Genomic DNA, 17,378 nt, shown 5'->3' with positions numbered 1-17,378 from the left:
TCTCTTCCAGAACAAATAAAAAATAAGTTTTCCTAGACTAAATTAGGCCTTTCTAGTGGCATGGGAGAGGGCAGCATTGGACTACCTTTCCTGAAAACTATGGAGCTGGAATGCTAGGAATTTGACCTACTTCATGGAGGCTATCCACCTGGGACTAAGTCAGCATATTTCGATTGTTTGCCACTTAAGTGTCAATGGTGTGCTCAGGATTCCATTACCAGAAGTCTGGGCAAATTTGTGTTCTTAGCAGTTCAACCTGTAATAATAAGTGGGTTGAAAGTATAATTTTATAATTTAAATTTAATATTTTTAAGTTGCTAAGGAATGAGTCAAATTAAACTCCCATTTATTTGGGGATCTTTTACATTTTATAAACATATTTATTTCTTTGTAATCTGACAATATCACAACGGTTTCAAATGCTTGAAAGCAATTTAAGTAAATTAATCAGTCCTATAAGCTTGTTTTACATTATTTGCTTAAAATTCAGTGATTAGAAAGGTAAAAGGTTTAAACTAACTCACAGCCCAACTATGGTAAAGTTTAGGAAGATTCAAATAACTGAAATTTCACTACATAGTTCAGCTGTATTTTCATGTCTACTTTTGAAAATTTTTTTACCGATTTTCAGATTGAGTTTATATGTATGTTTTTTCCCAAACCCTCAAAAGTACATTAAGTTTGATTTCCCCATTCCATTGTCCAGCAGTAGCTACTGTTCATTAGCTTTAGATTTTTATGTACAACCTTTGCAAGTGGATTTCTTAGAATATAAAAATGAGTTATACTGTATATATTGCTTAGTAACTTGCCAAGTTATGTGCGCACCATATGTATGATATCTACCCCCATTTTTTGGAAAGTTGAAGTTGTAATATTGTGTACATCAAAGCAAATTGGTACATTGTATATAGTTAATTGTTCTTTCATTTCAAAAAATTCAAGGAGGAATAAAAATTATAAAAAGTTTTGGCAGGGTTTTAAAGGGAAGTAGTTAGTCTTCAGTAAGGTGACCACCAGGGTGATGGCCACCAGGGTTGACATACATATAATATAGATAGATAGATAGATGATAGATAGATAGATAGATAGATAGATAGATAGATAGATACTGTATTTTTCCTTAGAAATAGGAAAGAGAAACTGTATGTGTTAGGGGAGGGTATTGCCAAAAATAATACCATCAATAACGGAGGGGGGAATTTTGTTTACTTAACAGTACAAACTGTTTCCAAGAACTTTAGAAACTAATTAGGGGTTATATTTTCTCATTAAGGAGAAGCCCCAAAGACCTCTCCTTGGTAACACTTGATTTCCAATATATTTGACAAAATTTTAAATGGATGATTTTTTAATGTATTTTTTGACTCCTTACTATCGTTCCTATCTTATCTAATCTACTTTAGTGAGTTTTTACATACTCAATTTTTTTTGATCTTATTAAAGCATAATTGACTATACTTTATGGACATTTAAGATTAAGAGATATACCTATACCTTTAATTTTACGTCAATAGTAAGAATTTTCAGTGGGAAACAATGAAAATCCTGCATACCAGAGTAGATCTCAACAGCCTATATGGTTTGTTACTTATAAGTAGGGCTTTGCTTTCTTCTAAGACTATTAATATAAATCAGTATACTTATATGTATTCACTACATGCTTATAAATATAACTACTTCACATTTCTTTCAGAGACTGTCCAAACAGTTTAAAAATGAATTGGCATCTTTCCCCACAAAAGGGTCCATTCATGATATGTCCAATAGGATTCTGTTTTACTGTATTTTCCTGGGATTCTCTAACACTCTAAGAACTAGACATTTCCAAAAGTTAGCTCAAAAATATTCCATTTATTCATATTTAAACTATAGTGACATCTTTCATGACCTTTTATTAGCCTTTTCTACTATCTTTATGCTTTTACTTTTAAAATAGCTTTTTTTAATGACACCAACAATATTAAATATAAATAACACTCCCATAAAGATGTCTTGCAGATTTTAGTGCATTTAGTCATGAGTCCTCTACATTTCTCCAATCTCCTTCTCTCTTTTAAGTGTGTTAATTGAAATTAATCGTAAGCGAGATTCAAGGTGAACTAAATATGAGTAGCAAGAAACATCTTTTATTTTCCTCCCACCTCTAGACCACAGTGAGGCAAGATGAGTCGCATGTCCCACACGCTGTCACGACCTATGATCCCACAATCTATAAGAACACAAAGTCACTTTGTAAAAAGAAAGAATGAAAACAGAATATTGTTAGCAAAGCACAATAGTGTTTCGTCTTTACGCTTTTCATCATTTTAAACCAGAGCTGCCTTTCTACCTGTTACAACATAAAGCACTCATCAAGTTCTCCCACCATTGGCTGGCACTGACAAAATTATCAGAGCTACCTCTTCCGTGACAGTACCACTGAAAGGGCTAGAATCCTGGCTCTCCCAGAGATGCAACAGTCTTTGTGACCTGCTACTTTTGCTAAGAAGGCAGTAGTGCACAGTTAGCTAGAGTACACTGTAGTGTAGCAATATCCAGGTCACCTTTTCAACAAAAAGTTTAACTAATAGGTCAGTATGGCTCTAGAATAGGTTTGCACTTCAGATGTTTGTCCTTGTTCCCCAAAACTGTAAGTGGCGCTAACCTAAAGTTGAATACGAGTGCCAAAAATAATGTATTGCAAATACAGTCCTATGTTTGCTTTGAGTGGTTCTTCTTCTGATGCAATCATAGAACTAATGGAGAGATATTAAGGAGCCATCTAAATCTACCAAGCTTCCTATATGCAGGATAGTAAGAGCCCATCTTGGAGATTGAAGAATTTATTTTATTTTTTTAAACTCACTAGAGGAAGGTCTTTTGACAGTTTTCCCCTTCTTAACCAGGTAACAGTCACTAACTGAAAGATACTATTTTAAATTCCTTTCGTACTGAGTTTTTTTTTGGTCTGTGGCAATGAAGACTAGATAATCAGTCATTACATAGGAGCTCCACTTGAAAATAGTAGTATTCTGAAACCAAGTACTTTATCAGACAGCTATTCTCATTTATTTTAAGACCTATGAAAGGTTCTGTATTAAAAAAAAAAATTTTCGCTGAACTTTCTCACAGTGCTTCCAAAAAATGTATATATTGCTCTTAGTAAATGAAATTTTAAGTTAAACTAACAATGGGTGATAAATTTCCCAATTAAGGTACTATCTTAATTCACATTAGACATACTGTCATTCATAAAAATGGATTGTACTGAAAGTGAGATGATCTAATTAGAGCCCTAATCATTGGCTAAACTTTTTTCAACCAGTGAAACCTTTTGCTTTGTAAAGCAATGTGTACGTGTTCATTCTATAGTTATGTATTTGTAAATTCTTCCTTCTTGGAGCTTGTTGCTAATCATCGTCCTCGTACATACTTGAGGTTTAGTGCTTTGAATGTTGTTGACTGCTAAGTAATTATCAGTGGAGTCAGCCTTTTCCCCCTACCCTGGAAGAGCCAGTAGAACGTATGCCTTCTTTTTCTAACATTCCATAGTGCATGTGTGTGGTGTATGGAGTGGTGGGGAGATCTCTCCACCTGGTATGTTGCTAATCTCTATGCCACATCCTCTAGGGAGAGGAAGCAAAACACATTCCTGGTGAATCTGTCACGGAAGAACACTTTACTGATGAAGAAGGCAACCTCGTCACCAGAAAAGTAATCACCACTGGGATTTCATACTTCTCTTGGAATTTAGATGTTCTGTTTGCTTGCTGTAGTGTCCCCTCTTGAAACAGAAAGCAGGAAACATCTCTACTTTTCACTATTGCTTCCTACAGATCACTCGGAAAGTGATAAGACGAATGGTTATCCCACAAGAGAGGAAACATGATGTGGTAAAGGAGGGGGATGCCCCAGAGAAAGTAGAGGATGAAAGCTTTGTGAGCGCTCTCGTGTATGCGGCTAACAGGCTGGCGTGGGCAGTGTGGCAGCTTGAAGCGTTTGCTGCTCCTGATATGTTGTGCATTTGATCAGGGTCAAAGAAAAAGCTTTTCTTCCTAACATTCTTTAACATTATATTCTTTTACTATCTTCAGAGAGTTCACAGAGATATGTTCATTTATGGAGGTTAGAACATGCCAGTTCAAGATTCCTAGAAAAAATTCAAGTCCTCTACCACCACCAAACCTGCTGGCGGGGCCCCACCCATGCCCAGTGCCTGTCTGGGCACGGATGGAGAGCATTCGTTTCCAGCAGATGCACAGGATTTAAATGTTAGAATGGCAAAAAGCTCAGTTCAAGATCCATTTATCAAATATATTTTCCCTGTACAGTATGTTCTACGGAGAAATCTGAATTCCTCCATTCTTAACCCAAAAATTCTCCTCTGCGTTTCCAAGGTGCCAATTCAGGAACTAAACTCATTACTGAGCCTTGTAACTCAGCAGATGGATCTCCATCTCCCAGAGAAAACACTGCTAGTTATTTCTTCCTTCCTTTTCTTAGAACTTTAACCTTTTCATTTTAAAAATAGAAACTTTAATAGCCTGTGTTTACATAAGAAAAAGTGAACTGAGAATTTCTCAGGACTAAATCTGTGGAAAGGCTGATGTGTTGTCCATTAATTATAAACAGGATAAAGGCTGAGTATTTGTACAAAAACTTTGCTCTCAGAGAAGTGTGTCTCACTGCTCAGTGAAGAAGGGTCTTGTTTTATGGAAAATGGATGTCTGCCTGGTCTGGAGTGAGAGGAGGGGTTGGTAATTCCACAAATAATAATAATTTTAAAAAGTCCCTTAGATCCACAGCTTTTCCATGGTGTTTGTTGTGATTAGTGGTTTGCCGAGAACTTTCAGTCTCATTATGACAGCTTAAAATTCTGCTGGCTTAAAAATGCGTAAGTTGTAATTAATATATTTTATGTTTGGGGTTTGAGTGCCTTGAGAGCTTCCGCGATGATTTCTTCTCGCTTCCGACCGGAAACGGACAGGCTGCTCCTTTTTCGATTCCTCACTAACCTGAAGTACCGTGAAGTACAGTGGCGCTGTCTTCATTCTGGTGGTGCTCTCTAGCTTGCCTGGATGATGCTAAGCTGTGTGGTTAAAGCCCGGTGGATTGTATTTTTGGACATGAAGTGGCAGAGTGCTTTAAACTGTATTTCACTTATCCTAATCCAGCCTCAAGGAACCAGAGTTGGAACTGCTTCATAACTAAAACTCCTTTGCCGTGAAATCCTAACATGTACTTTTCTTTTAAAGCAGGGAGAAGGTTATAAGGTGAAGACAAAGAAAGAAATCCGGCATGTGGAGAAGAAGAGCCACTCATAACAGTGAAAGGTCAGTCAGCTATGTGCGCTCATATCAACAACAGTAGCACTTAACTCCCTGTGGCACTCAGGAAGTGATTGAGAGCGCCCCTTCCTCTCTCTTTCACTGTGTTCCAGCTTTGCATATGCAGTATGAAGTTTTCATAGTTAGTTTTTTATGTATGCTCACACACACACACACACACACACACACACTAAACTTGACTCTAGTTCACAATCCAGAAACTTCCTCATGAATTAGTCAGGAATTTCAATGTAAATGATGTTTGCAGAAGCAAGCATAAACAGTGATTTTTGAGTCTCCTCGAAAAGCGAAGGCTCAGTATCAAATGCAGGAGCAGTATCCAAGCTAACAGGAAGATAATTTGGCAACGAGTAATTCTTACAAATACACTGTAAGAATTGTATTGATCCAGCCTTTCCCCACTTTAGCGGAACAGCACTGAGAATATAATTTTGGTTAAAATATAGTAGTTGCTAAGTTTAAATTAAGTGAATGAAATCCCTATATAGATATGATTTCATATTTTATGTAAGCCAAAGCAAATTAAATAGGAAATTAATTAATGGCACCGCTCTGTTTTTTAAGTTAAAATGTTTAAAGTTGTCTGAACTTTTCTTCATAAACAAGAGTGTTTTCCTTTAGCACTGTTTTCTAAATTTGACTTCATCCTATTTATTTCTACATAGCTACCATTAGAAGGCAATTTGGGGTGAAAAAGCAATATAGCTTTGAAAATGTCCCCGTAAGTCTGCAAGGTAAAGCAGGGTGGTTTCTTTAAGGCTATTCACCAACAGTTCTCTTAGCTCCACTGGTCAAAGTAACAGAGAGCAAACAGGTTCCAGTTTCAGCTTTCATACCTCTGCTGCTCCCCAAGTCCCAGAACCCTGAGAAAATATCTAGTCTCATTGCCCCTAATGCTTTCTTTATGAGAGGTAACTATAACTAAAGCCCAAATAAATTCTTAATTCTTCCTCCACTAAAACACCTTATCATTTTTTATTTATTCACTTAAATGCTTATTTCACTTCCTCTGTGAGGCTTTCCACAGGGGCACTGAGACGTCATCGCTAGACAAATCCTGACAAGGTGCTTGCTCTCCCTGAGCTTACACTTTAGATATTTAATGGGAACCAATCATAACTAAGAACTGCGGGGTGCCCTGGAAAAATATTTACTATGCATACTCTTCCAAGTGTTTCACTTGTGCTCTTAATTCTCACAACCAACCCATTTAACAGGTGAGAAAACAGGCCCAAAATTTTGCCCAATGTCTCATAAACAAAAAATGGCAAAAAACAGGATACACAAACCCAACAAGTGGTTGCCAAGTTTAAGTTAAATGAATGAGCCCACACTGTCAAACCTGTGAACCGAAACTTGACCTGGATCTGAGGTGACAGGGAAGCTTTCCTTTGGGAAAGGGATGTTTGAGTTTTAAAGAATGAACAGGACTCAGCGGATGAGGGGTGGGAAATTTGCTATGCGTAGGCACAAGCAAAGGCATTCTGCAGAGGCAAGAAGGAGGAAACAGGGAAAGAGAAACTGTGAGAACGGGTCAGTGTAAGTGGCAGAAGAGTTTGCCATTGTGTCTGGAAAGGTGGGAAAGATCCGAATAGGCCTTGTGTGTTTCTTTGTTAAGATTCTGGTCTTTACCCCAAAAACAGTGGGAAACCATTGAAGGTTCTTAGGCAAGGGTGGGCTATGATGCAGGTTGTGTTCTGCATCACTCACTCTAGCTGCAGGGCAGGGAGTCAATCAGAAGTGGCAATGATGGATGACAAGAAAACCTGTGAAGAGACTATGGTAGATCCTGGCTTGGGCAGTGAGGATGGTAAAAAAATGAATCGAGAGATAGCAACATGACTTGGTTTTTATTGGCTGATAAGGGTAAGAGGTTGGATAATTAAGGATGACATCAGTGTAACAATATCTAGAATGAACCTACCTATTATGCATGTCATACAGCTAAACTTGATGAAGACATTATGTAGCAAATTACTAAAACACCGAACATCAGTTTGCTGTCTTGAATTGGTCTATTTAAGCAATTCTACTAGTAAGTGATAAGTGAAGTGAAAATAGAAACTAGGTCAGTCAGCTTCAGTATGACCCTTATAGTGTGTCCCTTAAAGTTTAACATCTCATTCAGTCATAGACTCAGACACCAGATGGAAAAGAACCAGAAGTGGCCCTAGCTGGTTTGGCTCAATGAATAGAGTGTCGGCCTATGGAATGAAGGGTCCCAGGTTTGATGCCGGTCAAGGGCACATTCCCAGGTTGTGGACTTGATCCCCAGTGGGGGGCATGCAGGAGGCAGCCAATCAATGATTCTCTCTCCCTTTCCCTTCTCTGAAATCAATAAAAATATGTTTAAAAAAAAAAAGAACCAGAAGTGTCACCTACACTAGCTGGGCCATTTTTATAGAGTAACAAATACCTAATATCCATGAATAAATGATGCCAAAAACTATATGACAGTGCTATGCATCCAAGGTCCTTTAGAGAGTATTAGCAGAGAAGCAACTTGCTCAATAAATATACAAGAGGCTTCAAAATTATAATACACATTGTGAAGAAGTTGTCAGGGCCTGGGCTAACTTGCTATACCCCTCAAAGGAGAGAGAAACTCAGTAGGAGAATTTATATGAATATGGGAATAACTTCAGGGTAGAGCAAACTCAGTGTCAGATGGAAAGAATGGCAATTTGACTGCAAGCCCCAGTCTACTCTCCAGGGTGGTATTTACCTTCCGTAGTGAACCTGGGAAATGAGTCCAAGAATACTGCCTAGAATTCCAGGACACTGAACGTGTGCTCTGGAAAAACCAATCTGCAAACAGATTGAGAAATTTTATAGCCCTGCTGGCTGCCTTTTAAAAAAAACAGAACTAAGCAAGCAGAAGACTTTTCAAATTTCAATGAGTCTCAGACAGTGACATCAAATTTTTATTTCCCATTGTACAGCCAGTTTAATTTTGAGTTATCTGAACCCTGCACCTGCTTTTCTTCAATACTGAGCCACAACCATCCTATTTTTAATGTAAGGGAAAAGCCAATGGCTTAAAATCACTATAAAGATTTGTATGTAGTATATAGTGATTTATAGTTTATAGTGCTTTCTAAGTGGCAAGTAGTATATAGTGATTTATAGTGCTTTTCCATTTTCTTCTTGTGTAGTCTTTCAAACAAGCCTTGAAGCAGGTCAGACCAATTTTGTTTACTTCCTTTTAGAGATGAAGATACCGAGGCTCAGAGATGTCAGGTGACGTTTCTGCTGTCACACAGCTCATGATTGATACTCTTGCCTAGTAGTGCCCTTTCTGTTACACCAACCTGACTTTCTAAAATGATTTATGAATAATAGTCATTCTATCAAGTGATTACTGTATGACAAGTACTAGGTAAGGTTATTATATATCCCCCATTCATATAATCCCCAAAATAATACTATAGGGTAAGTACTACGATCCTTTTTTATAAATGAGGAAACTGAAGTTTTAAAATTTAAATGACTTACCTAAGGTCCTACAGCTAATGAGCAAAAGCTATGAAATTTGAACTTATCCAGAACCTAGTTATTAACTATTACTTATATTAATAGTTTAACAGTATTCAATGACTTAAAGACCTAAAAGCAAACTTTGAATCAAAGTTTGTACAAAGGCAACCTGTAGTAAATTTCTTCATACTCTACATAGTAAAAACTGTTTGGCGGCGGGGGGGGGGGGGGGGGGTGTTTTTTAAGTAAAGCAAACTTTCATTTTTAAGGTAGCCATGATCTATAAAACATTTACTTCAAATGTACCATTAGAGGGCTGATTAGTGAGTCGGTGGCAAGGGAAGGTCCCCAGAAAGAAGTTGTAAAAACTGCAGGATAGCTATATTCCAAGCCTCTGGGGGAAATGCTCAGGATCTCACAGTCATATGGAAGCCAAGAGCGGCAACAGTGCCCAAGCTTGCCAGGGCCATAATTTATCTGAGTCAAAAAGTTGACTAATTATATTTATTCCTTAAAAAGATATTTGACCTTTCACTTGGTGAAGAATGAAAAGGGTAGATATGAAATCATGAAGAAACCTCCATGCTGCCTGTCCTTCTGGAACTCTTATCTTGCAAGGAGGAACGAGTTGGGACAAATGTTGTTCAAGGGCTAAAAATACAAAACCCAGGATCCAAGGAGAAGGAAAGAGAGAAAGGACTAACGTTAACGAATGCTCTGTGTTCTCAGTGGGCTCTAGGGAAGGCCTATCAGAAAAGGCTTTCCTGAGGCCACAGGAGAGCTAAGTCTTTAAAGATGAGTAAGCGTTAACCTGCAAAGGTGGGTCTCATTAGAGAAAGCAGTCTGCACTTTCAAGGAGATGGCACTTGAAACAAACTTGAAGGGTAGAGAGAGTTAGATATAGATGAAGATTAGGGAAGGGAAGTATAAGTGGATGCAAAGTCATGAGCAAAGGAAAAGTTGGAGACCAATGTGTTGATGACAGACATGTAATCTTAATCCTCTAGATCAGGGGTGGGGAACCTTTTATCTGCCAAGAGCCATTTGGATATTTATAATATCATTCGAGGGCAATACAAAATTACCAACTTAAAAAAACAGCCTTGGCAGGGCCAGACATTCCTCACCCCTGCTCTAGATCCTCCTGCTGTGTGTGGTCTATGGACTAGCAGTATCATCGAGTCCTGTTAGAAACAGAATCTTTGAGTTTACCCCAAACTACTGAATCAGAATCCGCATTTGAAGATCCCTAGGTGATACATATGCACATCAAACTGTGAGAATTGCTGCTCCAGACATACACTGAGTGGCCAGATTATTATGACCACCACATCAGTACTTCATTGACACTTCCAAAAATACTGAATATTGAAAACTTCCTAAGCAAATACTCCCAAGGTTTTATTATTATTATTTGCATAACTAATTCACTTCATTGTACTGATGGGGTGGTCATAATAATCTGGCCACTCAGTGTATAACTGGCTGTCAAACTTGATTGACCACTGGAATCCTCCAGGAAGCTTTTTTTTTTTTTTAAGTCTTGTGGGGGGTTTTTTGTTTTTTGGATATTGGGTTCTGCCCCCAAGAAATTCTAAATAAACTGGAATGGCGTATGGCCTGGACATTGGGATTTTTTTTTTAAGTCTCTGCAGATGATTCTAATGTGCACCCAAGTGTGAGAACCGATGGAGAGTAGTGGGCATTAAGCCTGAAAAGTTTCATTGGGCTACAGAGAGCTTCAGACATTGATTTTTTTTTTTTTTTAAGCTAGACAGACCTTAGGAGCTAAAAACCACTGGTATGTACACCTGTAAGGAAAGGTTGATTCTAACTCAAGCATGTGATTTGGAAAGGGCAACATTCATCTATATAATATAAACTGCCATGAAAATCCACTCAATAGCTGTTTTTCTACATTTTAAAGTGTTTCCTAAAAGAAAAAGTACAGTGAAATGATTAACTTTTTGAGTTGGTTTCTACTACCTTTGTGTTTGAAAGGTCTGCAAAAACCAAAGACAGATTCCTAAATGCAAATGCTTCTACCTGGAATCTATTATCTAAACCCAGAAAGGGAAGATGACTTGTTCTTTTTTTTTTTTTTTGAAATGTCATCTTAATGGCTCCTGCCCTCGACACTTCCCATCAGGTGTCGCTCTTATCACAGTTTATACAGGATGTTGATGTTTTATAAGAAGCACTCAGCCAAGGCTCAATGCTTTTTGTGCAACTTGGCATAAAGTCTTTTATCCAATGATGACCTTCCTGCACCCTGTGTGATTGCAGCCAACACACTCTGGTGTGAGAACAAGAGAGATTTATAAGGGGAACTAATTCCCAACTTTTTTTAAACTATCACTCAAATCATACCTGAATATAAATGGGAATAATTAATAGCATTTTTAAAATTATAGAAACATATTCACTATTTCTAGAGAGATAATGGTTGTTTGCATTGGGTGATAAAAGAGAAAGACCTTACTCCTTATGGCAGATTTATCCTTGGAAGTTGGATTCGGTTTTGGAAGAGATGAAGCAAAAATAAAGTTCAATTGAGTTGCCCATCTACATACATTTACTAAACACTATCAAACTATATATTTACAATAGGTGAATTGTATGGTATGTAAATTATGTATCCTTTAAGCTGTTAAAAGCTGAGGTCTCTGGGAGGGGTTTGATTAGAGAAAATTGCTGAAAATTCTCCCTAAGAAAACAGCCTGATAGCACTAGGGTAACACTATAGGACCATCTAAGAAGCCTGGTGCCTGGAAGATTAGGAATAATATAAAAACAGAGGTGAGAAAATCCTGATCTTCTTACTCTGATTTGCACACCTTCTGGGATGGAGCCTGTCCAAATGAGTCACTTTCCTTCCCTGGAGCTTCTTCAGAGCCATGGGAGGGGGCGGGTGTTGAAATCACCCCAGAAGGAATTGATACTTTGATGTTCTTGGCTCTCAGCATTGATGACCTGGGGCATGGAGGTCGGTAGCACTTTTAATACAAAAAAGGAAGCCTGAACCGCAGTAGAGCAGACAAAGGAAGTGCTATACCAATATGTTTACATAAGCCAAGATATCCTGGGTGACCCATCTAAAGGGGAAGAAACTTGTCCAGGATAAGTAAACAACATCAAGGTCACTGGGAAGACTTTTGGGCCTTAACAGAAATAATCCTAAAGGTTATCCTAGACCTGCTTACATGTTGGTGAGCAGGGTTGTTCCTGCCTTTCTCAGTTTTCTGTAGGGGCTGTGTCTTGTTCTTGGGCAGGCATTCAAGTTTGTCACCTTCACACTGACAAAGGACTAGATGTGGGAATAATTTTATTTTATGGAGAAAAAGTTCATACCAAGAACAATACATACTGCACCAAAGTATGAAAACCTTTGCCAGAGAATGTTGATTTATGTTGACATATTAAGAGCGGCTATAAAATAGATACTTTATGCAGGTATTATCGAGTAAGACAAGACAATCTTACTGGAGCCTAAAAAAAAACACCCAGAACTCAAAATTAATTTATCCTGTCACGACTGATGTGGGGCAGGAAAGGGGAAAGTATTCTTTCCAATGGCTGAAGATAGTCTTCCATTTTAATGTGCATATGGAAAAACAATTTCATAGTAATGAAGCAATAACACTGTCCTCCCTTTTTGAAAGACTGGTTGCCTTTGTGCCCATGAAAACCTCATGCCCCTGCTAATTTGCTGTTGGTGGAAATCTCAGAGCACCCCTGTCAGCCTTTTCATTTTACAGATAAGCCAGAGGCCCCCCAGGGCTTCCCCAAGGGCCTGAGTGAATGACCCTCGCATCAAAGACCTAGAAGAAGTCTTTCTGACTCGACCTCTAAAACCACAAATAGAGCAAACAAAGTTGCATGAGGTCACGGGATCAGCAAGGGAGGTCATTGCCTTCAAAGAGCTTTCCAGCACACCTCAGGGCCTTGTCCTCTCAGGCATCTAGCAGATAGCCCGAGTCCAAAGTTTCATGCTAACCCGCCCCATTACGAGGCCCAGGACCCCCATTCTCTGAGCCTTTTCTGTTGAATGGCAAGGAAGGCTTAGACAAGTTCTCTATTTTTTTAAAAAAAGAAAGCAAGCTAACCTCACTACTTACTGTCTGTCTTTCCACAGGATCATGTGTTTTTACTGCCAGTATTGAGAAATTCATGGAAGACATGTCAGCAGGAAGTAAAGATTCGAGGAGAAGGGTGTGTGTGTGTTTGCTGCTTCCACACATTAATGGCATGACTCTTTTTTTTTTTCTTTACACAAAAAGAAAAGAGAAAAAGGAAACCACCCACATTTTAATTTAGCATGAGCCAACTTACAGAGCATGGAAATTCACTTTCATTCCCAGGATTGGCACGTGTGCAATTAGCAATGCAGTGTATATACAAGAAGCCATGCCGTTAACAGTTTATCTCAAGTGACTTGGTGTCATTTATAAAAGGAAGAAATTCCTGCCTCCAGAAGGAACAGAAGGAGATGGACTGATGAAATCACAGAGAAACACTAAAATTACTAAATCCACAACAGCTCGCCTTATTTTTCTTGGACCCAAACTGTCAGGGTATAAACACTATTTGTTTCTTTTTTAAAACATCTATAGTTTTGCTGTAAATAATAACAGTGTATAAATTCTAACAGAAAAATAGAATAAATGTTGATAAGGCACTGCCTCTTAGAACACAAACAGAATATTGCAAATGCATTTAACATCATAGAGGTCTCAAGGGACTTCACCCTAGAAGAGGAGGGATGGGTTCTGGGTGGGGGGGACCTTTACTGATTCTTGTATATTAGCAATTATAATGTTTGTATATGCAAAACTGCTAGCTTGATTTTAAAAAAAGCAAATCTTTAAAATCTGCTGCAAATTTAAATAATTCCCAAAATGAGGAATTCTGTAGTTCTGTGAAAAAAAAATTTTCTTCAGAATACTAATATTTTGATGCATGTGTATCACCTTATTTTGATTAAATCTTTTCCAATTTTGCAAACACCACCGTATACTGCAACACAGAAGATTTTATCTGTAAACAAAAAGCCCTTCATCTAATATTTGTTGCTATTGCCAATTTTCCAATTAAATGACCTAAAAATGGAAAAAAAAAAAAACCTATACAGTAGTTGCTTTAGGGGGAGGGGGTGCTCTCTGTTAGTGCTTAAAAGGGGGGTAATGCTTGCCGCTTTAGAGGTGGATGGTGCTCATAAGAGGCCCCAGTCAGGGGTGTTTAAAATGGACTGAACAGAAATGCTTAGCTAGTAGAATGGCAGCACGCTGTAAAATTATCACTGTATCGTGTACTGGCTATAAGATGTAGACACCTTTCAGTAAGCCAATCATTTGTAACCATTCTAGCAGTGTCATACTAGGTTAATAAGGCTGCAGTGTTTTAAAGGGCATTTTTATTTGGGTTTTGGTGAAATTCTTTAATTTGTTGATTATATTCATATGAAATCAGCATTCATGGACACATAGCTCTAATGACATATGTATGAAAAACCATACACTGGATGACCTAGTCGATTATTTAAGCATAAAATAAATTGTGTTAAACTCTTCACCTATCTGTGCTCTACCGTGTCCTTGTGTTCTCTGGCAGAAGATCATTGCCTAACTCCTTATCATTTGGCAGCACCGATCCTCCTCACCAATCCTATTGGTGCCTCTGTGGTCATTAAGGAGATAGTCCCCCTAACATTCCGTTCTGCCCTGCAAACTCCCAATCTACAAAAATTTGGAGCATTTCATAGAGGAGCCATGAATTAAAGATCAAAGACAATTGATCTTTGCCCACATCTGGGTTGGGCTGTCCCACCACCACCCCTCAAAAGTGGGAAGTTGGAGCTATTCGAACTGGCATGTCCAGAATGAACCACTCCACTTGCTGCTGTTTTAGCCCATAAAGCAATTGTTTGTTTTTTCCATTGACATTCATTGTCAGTGCTTAGAAGTTAGGAAATTTTGCACAGTAACCAGATTTCTAACTTCTCTTGAAAAGATTTGGCCTCACTGCCAGAAGGCACCTTCTGGGGCCATGTTGCCCTCTCCAGCCAGGTGTATGGTCTCCAGGCACCACAGTCTCATTATCTTTATTTTTATTTTTTTGATCCTCACCAGAGGATATTTTTCATTGATTTTTTAGAGAACAGTGGAACGGAGGAGAGACAAATATGGAATGTGCCCCTCCCCCTGCAGCAAAATTATCCTATGACATTCCTCCCACCCCAATCTACCCAGGCAGAAAGGTTTTTAAAAGAAACTTGCCCCAAAAGCCTCTCTGTTAAACGAGGATCAGAATTCGGGTGTCCTAACTTCCCATATAAGAGTTACGAATTGTGGAGGCACAGTCCTTGACAGAAAGGTGTTTATTCTGAACTAGAAGCTTGAAGTGTGCTTGTCTGGGTGTTAAATGGGTGTTATGTGTATATACCTGAAAACTTGACTTCAGGACTATCTGATGAGCTAAACTTAAGGTCAAGCAAAAGTTCATAAATTTAATCAGAGAAGTAGCCAAAATAGGATGATCAAGATTTTATTTGCATCTGTGTATATGTATATATGTGTATGCATGGATTGAATTGGGAGCATATGTTATATATTCCTAATACTGTCTTTGACCTGCTGGCTTATAAAATTTAAGCTTTTTCCTCAATTGAGGGGAAAAAATTTGATAAGATTCCTGATATTTGCTGGTTTTCAATTTTATATTCTTACCAAATTCCCGAGTTTGTTCAATTAAAATGTATTATCACTATTAAATTGCCAAGTTATGGCACTATACTATGCAGGGTTATTCTTCCATTCCTAAGAGGGACCTACTTCATTGAACACATAAGCAGCCAGCTTCTTTCCTCTATTAATAAATACTACCACAGTGTCCTGGTATTCCAACATGTTCATTTGGTATTCTCCTGGGTTCCATCAAGACAGGTTTTTCTCCAGGGCAAATAAAAAAAGTTGTTTGCTTGCCTTTATGAGCATCAGGTCACAGCAGGGATATGTGAGAAGCTCAGAAATATAAATTGCCGAGGTGATAATTCTCTGAAGAAGCCACTGATCCAAAAGCTAACTTCCTGAGTGAGTCTCGGTGTTCTTGATTCTGGCATTTTAAAAGGTGTGTAATTTCCTAGTCATATGGCACTGCTCCTTGCTCATGAATTTATGATCAAATAGTCCAGAAATAAACATGTCTAACATTGAGATTTGAACCAGACTTTACAAGAGTTCTTTTAGTAACAGAGACCAAAAAAAAATAAAGAAAGAAAAGACAGTGGCATAATTAATTTACGTGGTTACCTAGCTAACCATGCACCAATACAAAATAAATGAATAACAGAATGGACTCTGACTAACATCCTTAGTAGTAGGTCCTATAGCCTTTGGTTCTTTAACAATTAAATGCAGACCATTCAAAATAGACTAAAATGAAATTTGCCATTATATCTGCCACACTCAATGACCGACAGCCACGAGTAAAATGCACGACTAGGTGATCCTGCAGTGAAGAAATTTTACCCTTCATTCCTTGGTGCTTTCTGCATTAAGGAATAAATACATCAAGGGTTGCATTTCCAACAGGACATCCTGAGACTCCTAATTCCTCAAAGGAGTTCCAAAGCAAAGCTTCCTTTCTGTTCCTCAAAAATGCCAAGTTCCTCCTCATGTCATTCCCATCCCATTTGTATTTACCCTCTGCCAGGGAAACTCTCATCTCAACCTCCAAGTGTCACCCCTCAGGCCTTCCCTGTACACCCTCTCTAAAGTAGCCAGATCCCCTGATCCAGTCATTTCATCACGTCACCATATTTATTCCCTTTATATCATTTATCACTATAGTATATTTGTACACTACATTCTGTCCTCCTTATTCATTGCTACATCCAGAGCATCTAGGACAAGGCCTGATACCAGTAGGTACAAAATATATTTGATGAATAAGTACATTCATCACACATTTGTTGTCTAAGTAGACGTGGGGTAAGAGGGGAGCACAAACAAGTAGAGAATACATATCTGATGCTGTGAATGTCAAGGAAAAGCAGCAACATCTTCAGTGACTCATTGTGAAGTATCAAGAAGACGTCAGTTTGCCTTCGAGGGTTGCTGTGTTTCCACCCCCCCATGAAGACTTGTTGAGAAGAGCTTTATAAATCAACTCCTCCTCCACAGAATTCTATAAAAGCTTCATTACTGTCAGGAATCATCATGGTGTTTTTCCATCTTGTGCTGAGGACATGTGATGGGACGGTTGTTAAAGTTACCTGGTATGTGTCACAGCATCAGATCTTCAAACAACTCTTTGAATCACCCAAACACAGCACCGCCCTTACTGTACTAGTACCACAGTAAGGATGAAACAAGCATCTTGCCAATGGAACAATAACAGAAAACAGCTGCTCAGACAGCCTGAGTGGCTACATTGTATGGTGACTACAAACCTTCTTACCCTAGCAGGCCCAACCTGCAGCTAGAATCTAAAATTGCCTTTGGCTTTACAAGTATCAGGAATCAGCTGCTACAGAGCCTGGTGCAAAGCATTATAGAGTAGAGGGACTGTGGA

At 38.4% G+C, this 17,378-nt stretch overlaps 1 protein-coding gene across 3 annotated transcripts in view; it reads left to right on the top strand.

The window, feature by feature from the left end:
* The window catches only part of ANK3 (ankyrin 3), a 469,334-nt gene extending 454,952 nt beyond the window's left edge, over window positions 1–14,382 (top strand). For 2 of the 3 annotated variants that reach the window (XM_070432806.1, XM_070432807.1), the window contains 2 exons: window positions 5,238–5,315; window positions 12,943–14,382. In XM_070432806.1, coding sequence (XP_070288907.1) covers window positions 5,238–5,306 — 69 coding nt within the window. In that variant the 3' untranslated portion in view covers window positions 5,307–5,315; window positions 12,943–14,382. Of the gene's footprint in view, window positions 1–3,612; window positions 3,697–3,818; window positions 3,921–5,237; window positions 5,316–12,942 lie in introns of all 3 variants that reach the window. The other variant, XM_070432805.1, reaches the window with a different exon arrangement.
* Window positions 14,383–17,378: the final 2,996 nt, after the last annotated feature.

The sequence above is a fragment of the Myotis yumanensis genome, unplaced genomic scaffold (genome assembly GCF_028538775.1).
Source record: "Myotis yumanensis isolate MYYU_CA2020_CCGP unplaced genomic scaffold, mMyoYum1.0.hap1 SCAF_13, whole genome shotgun sequence".
Taxonomy (NCBI): Eukaryota; Metazoa; Chordata; class Mammalia; order Chiroptera; family Vespertilionidae; genus Myotis; species Myotis yumanensis.
Note: the sequence above shows the minus strand (reverse complement) of the source record. Positions and strands in the feature narration are given on the sequence as shown.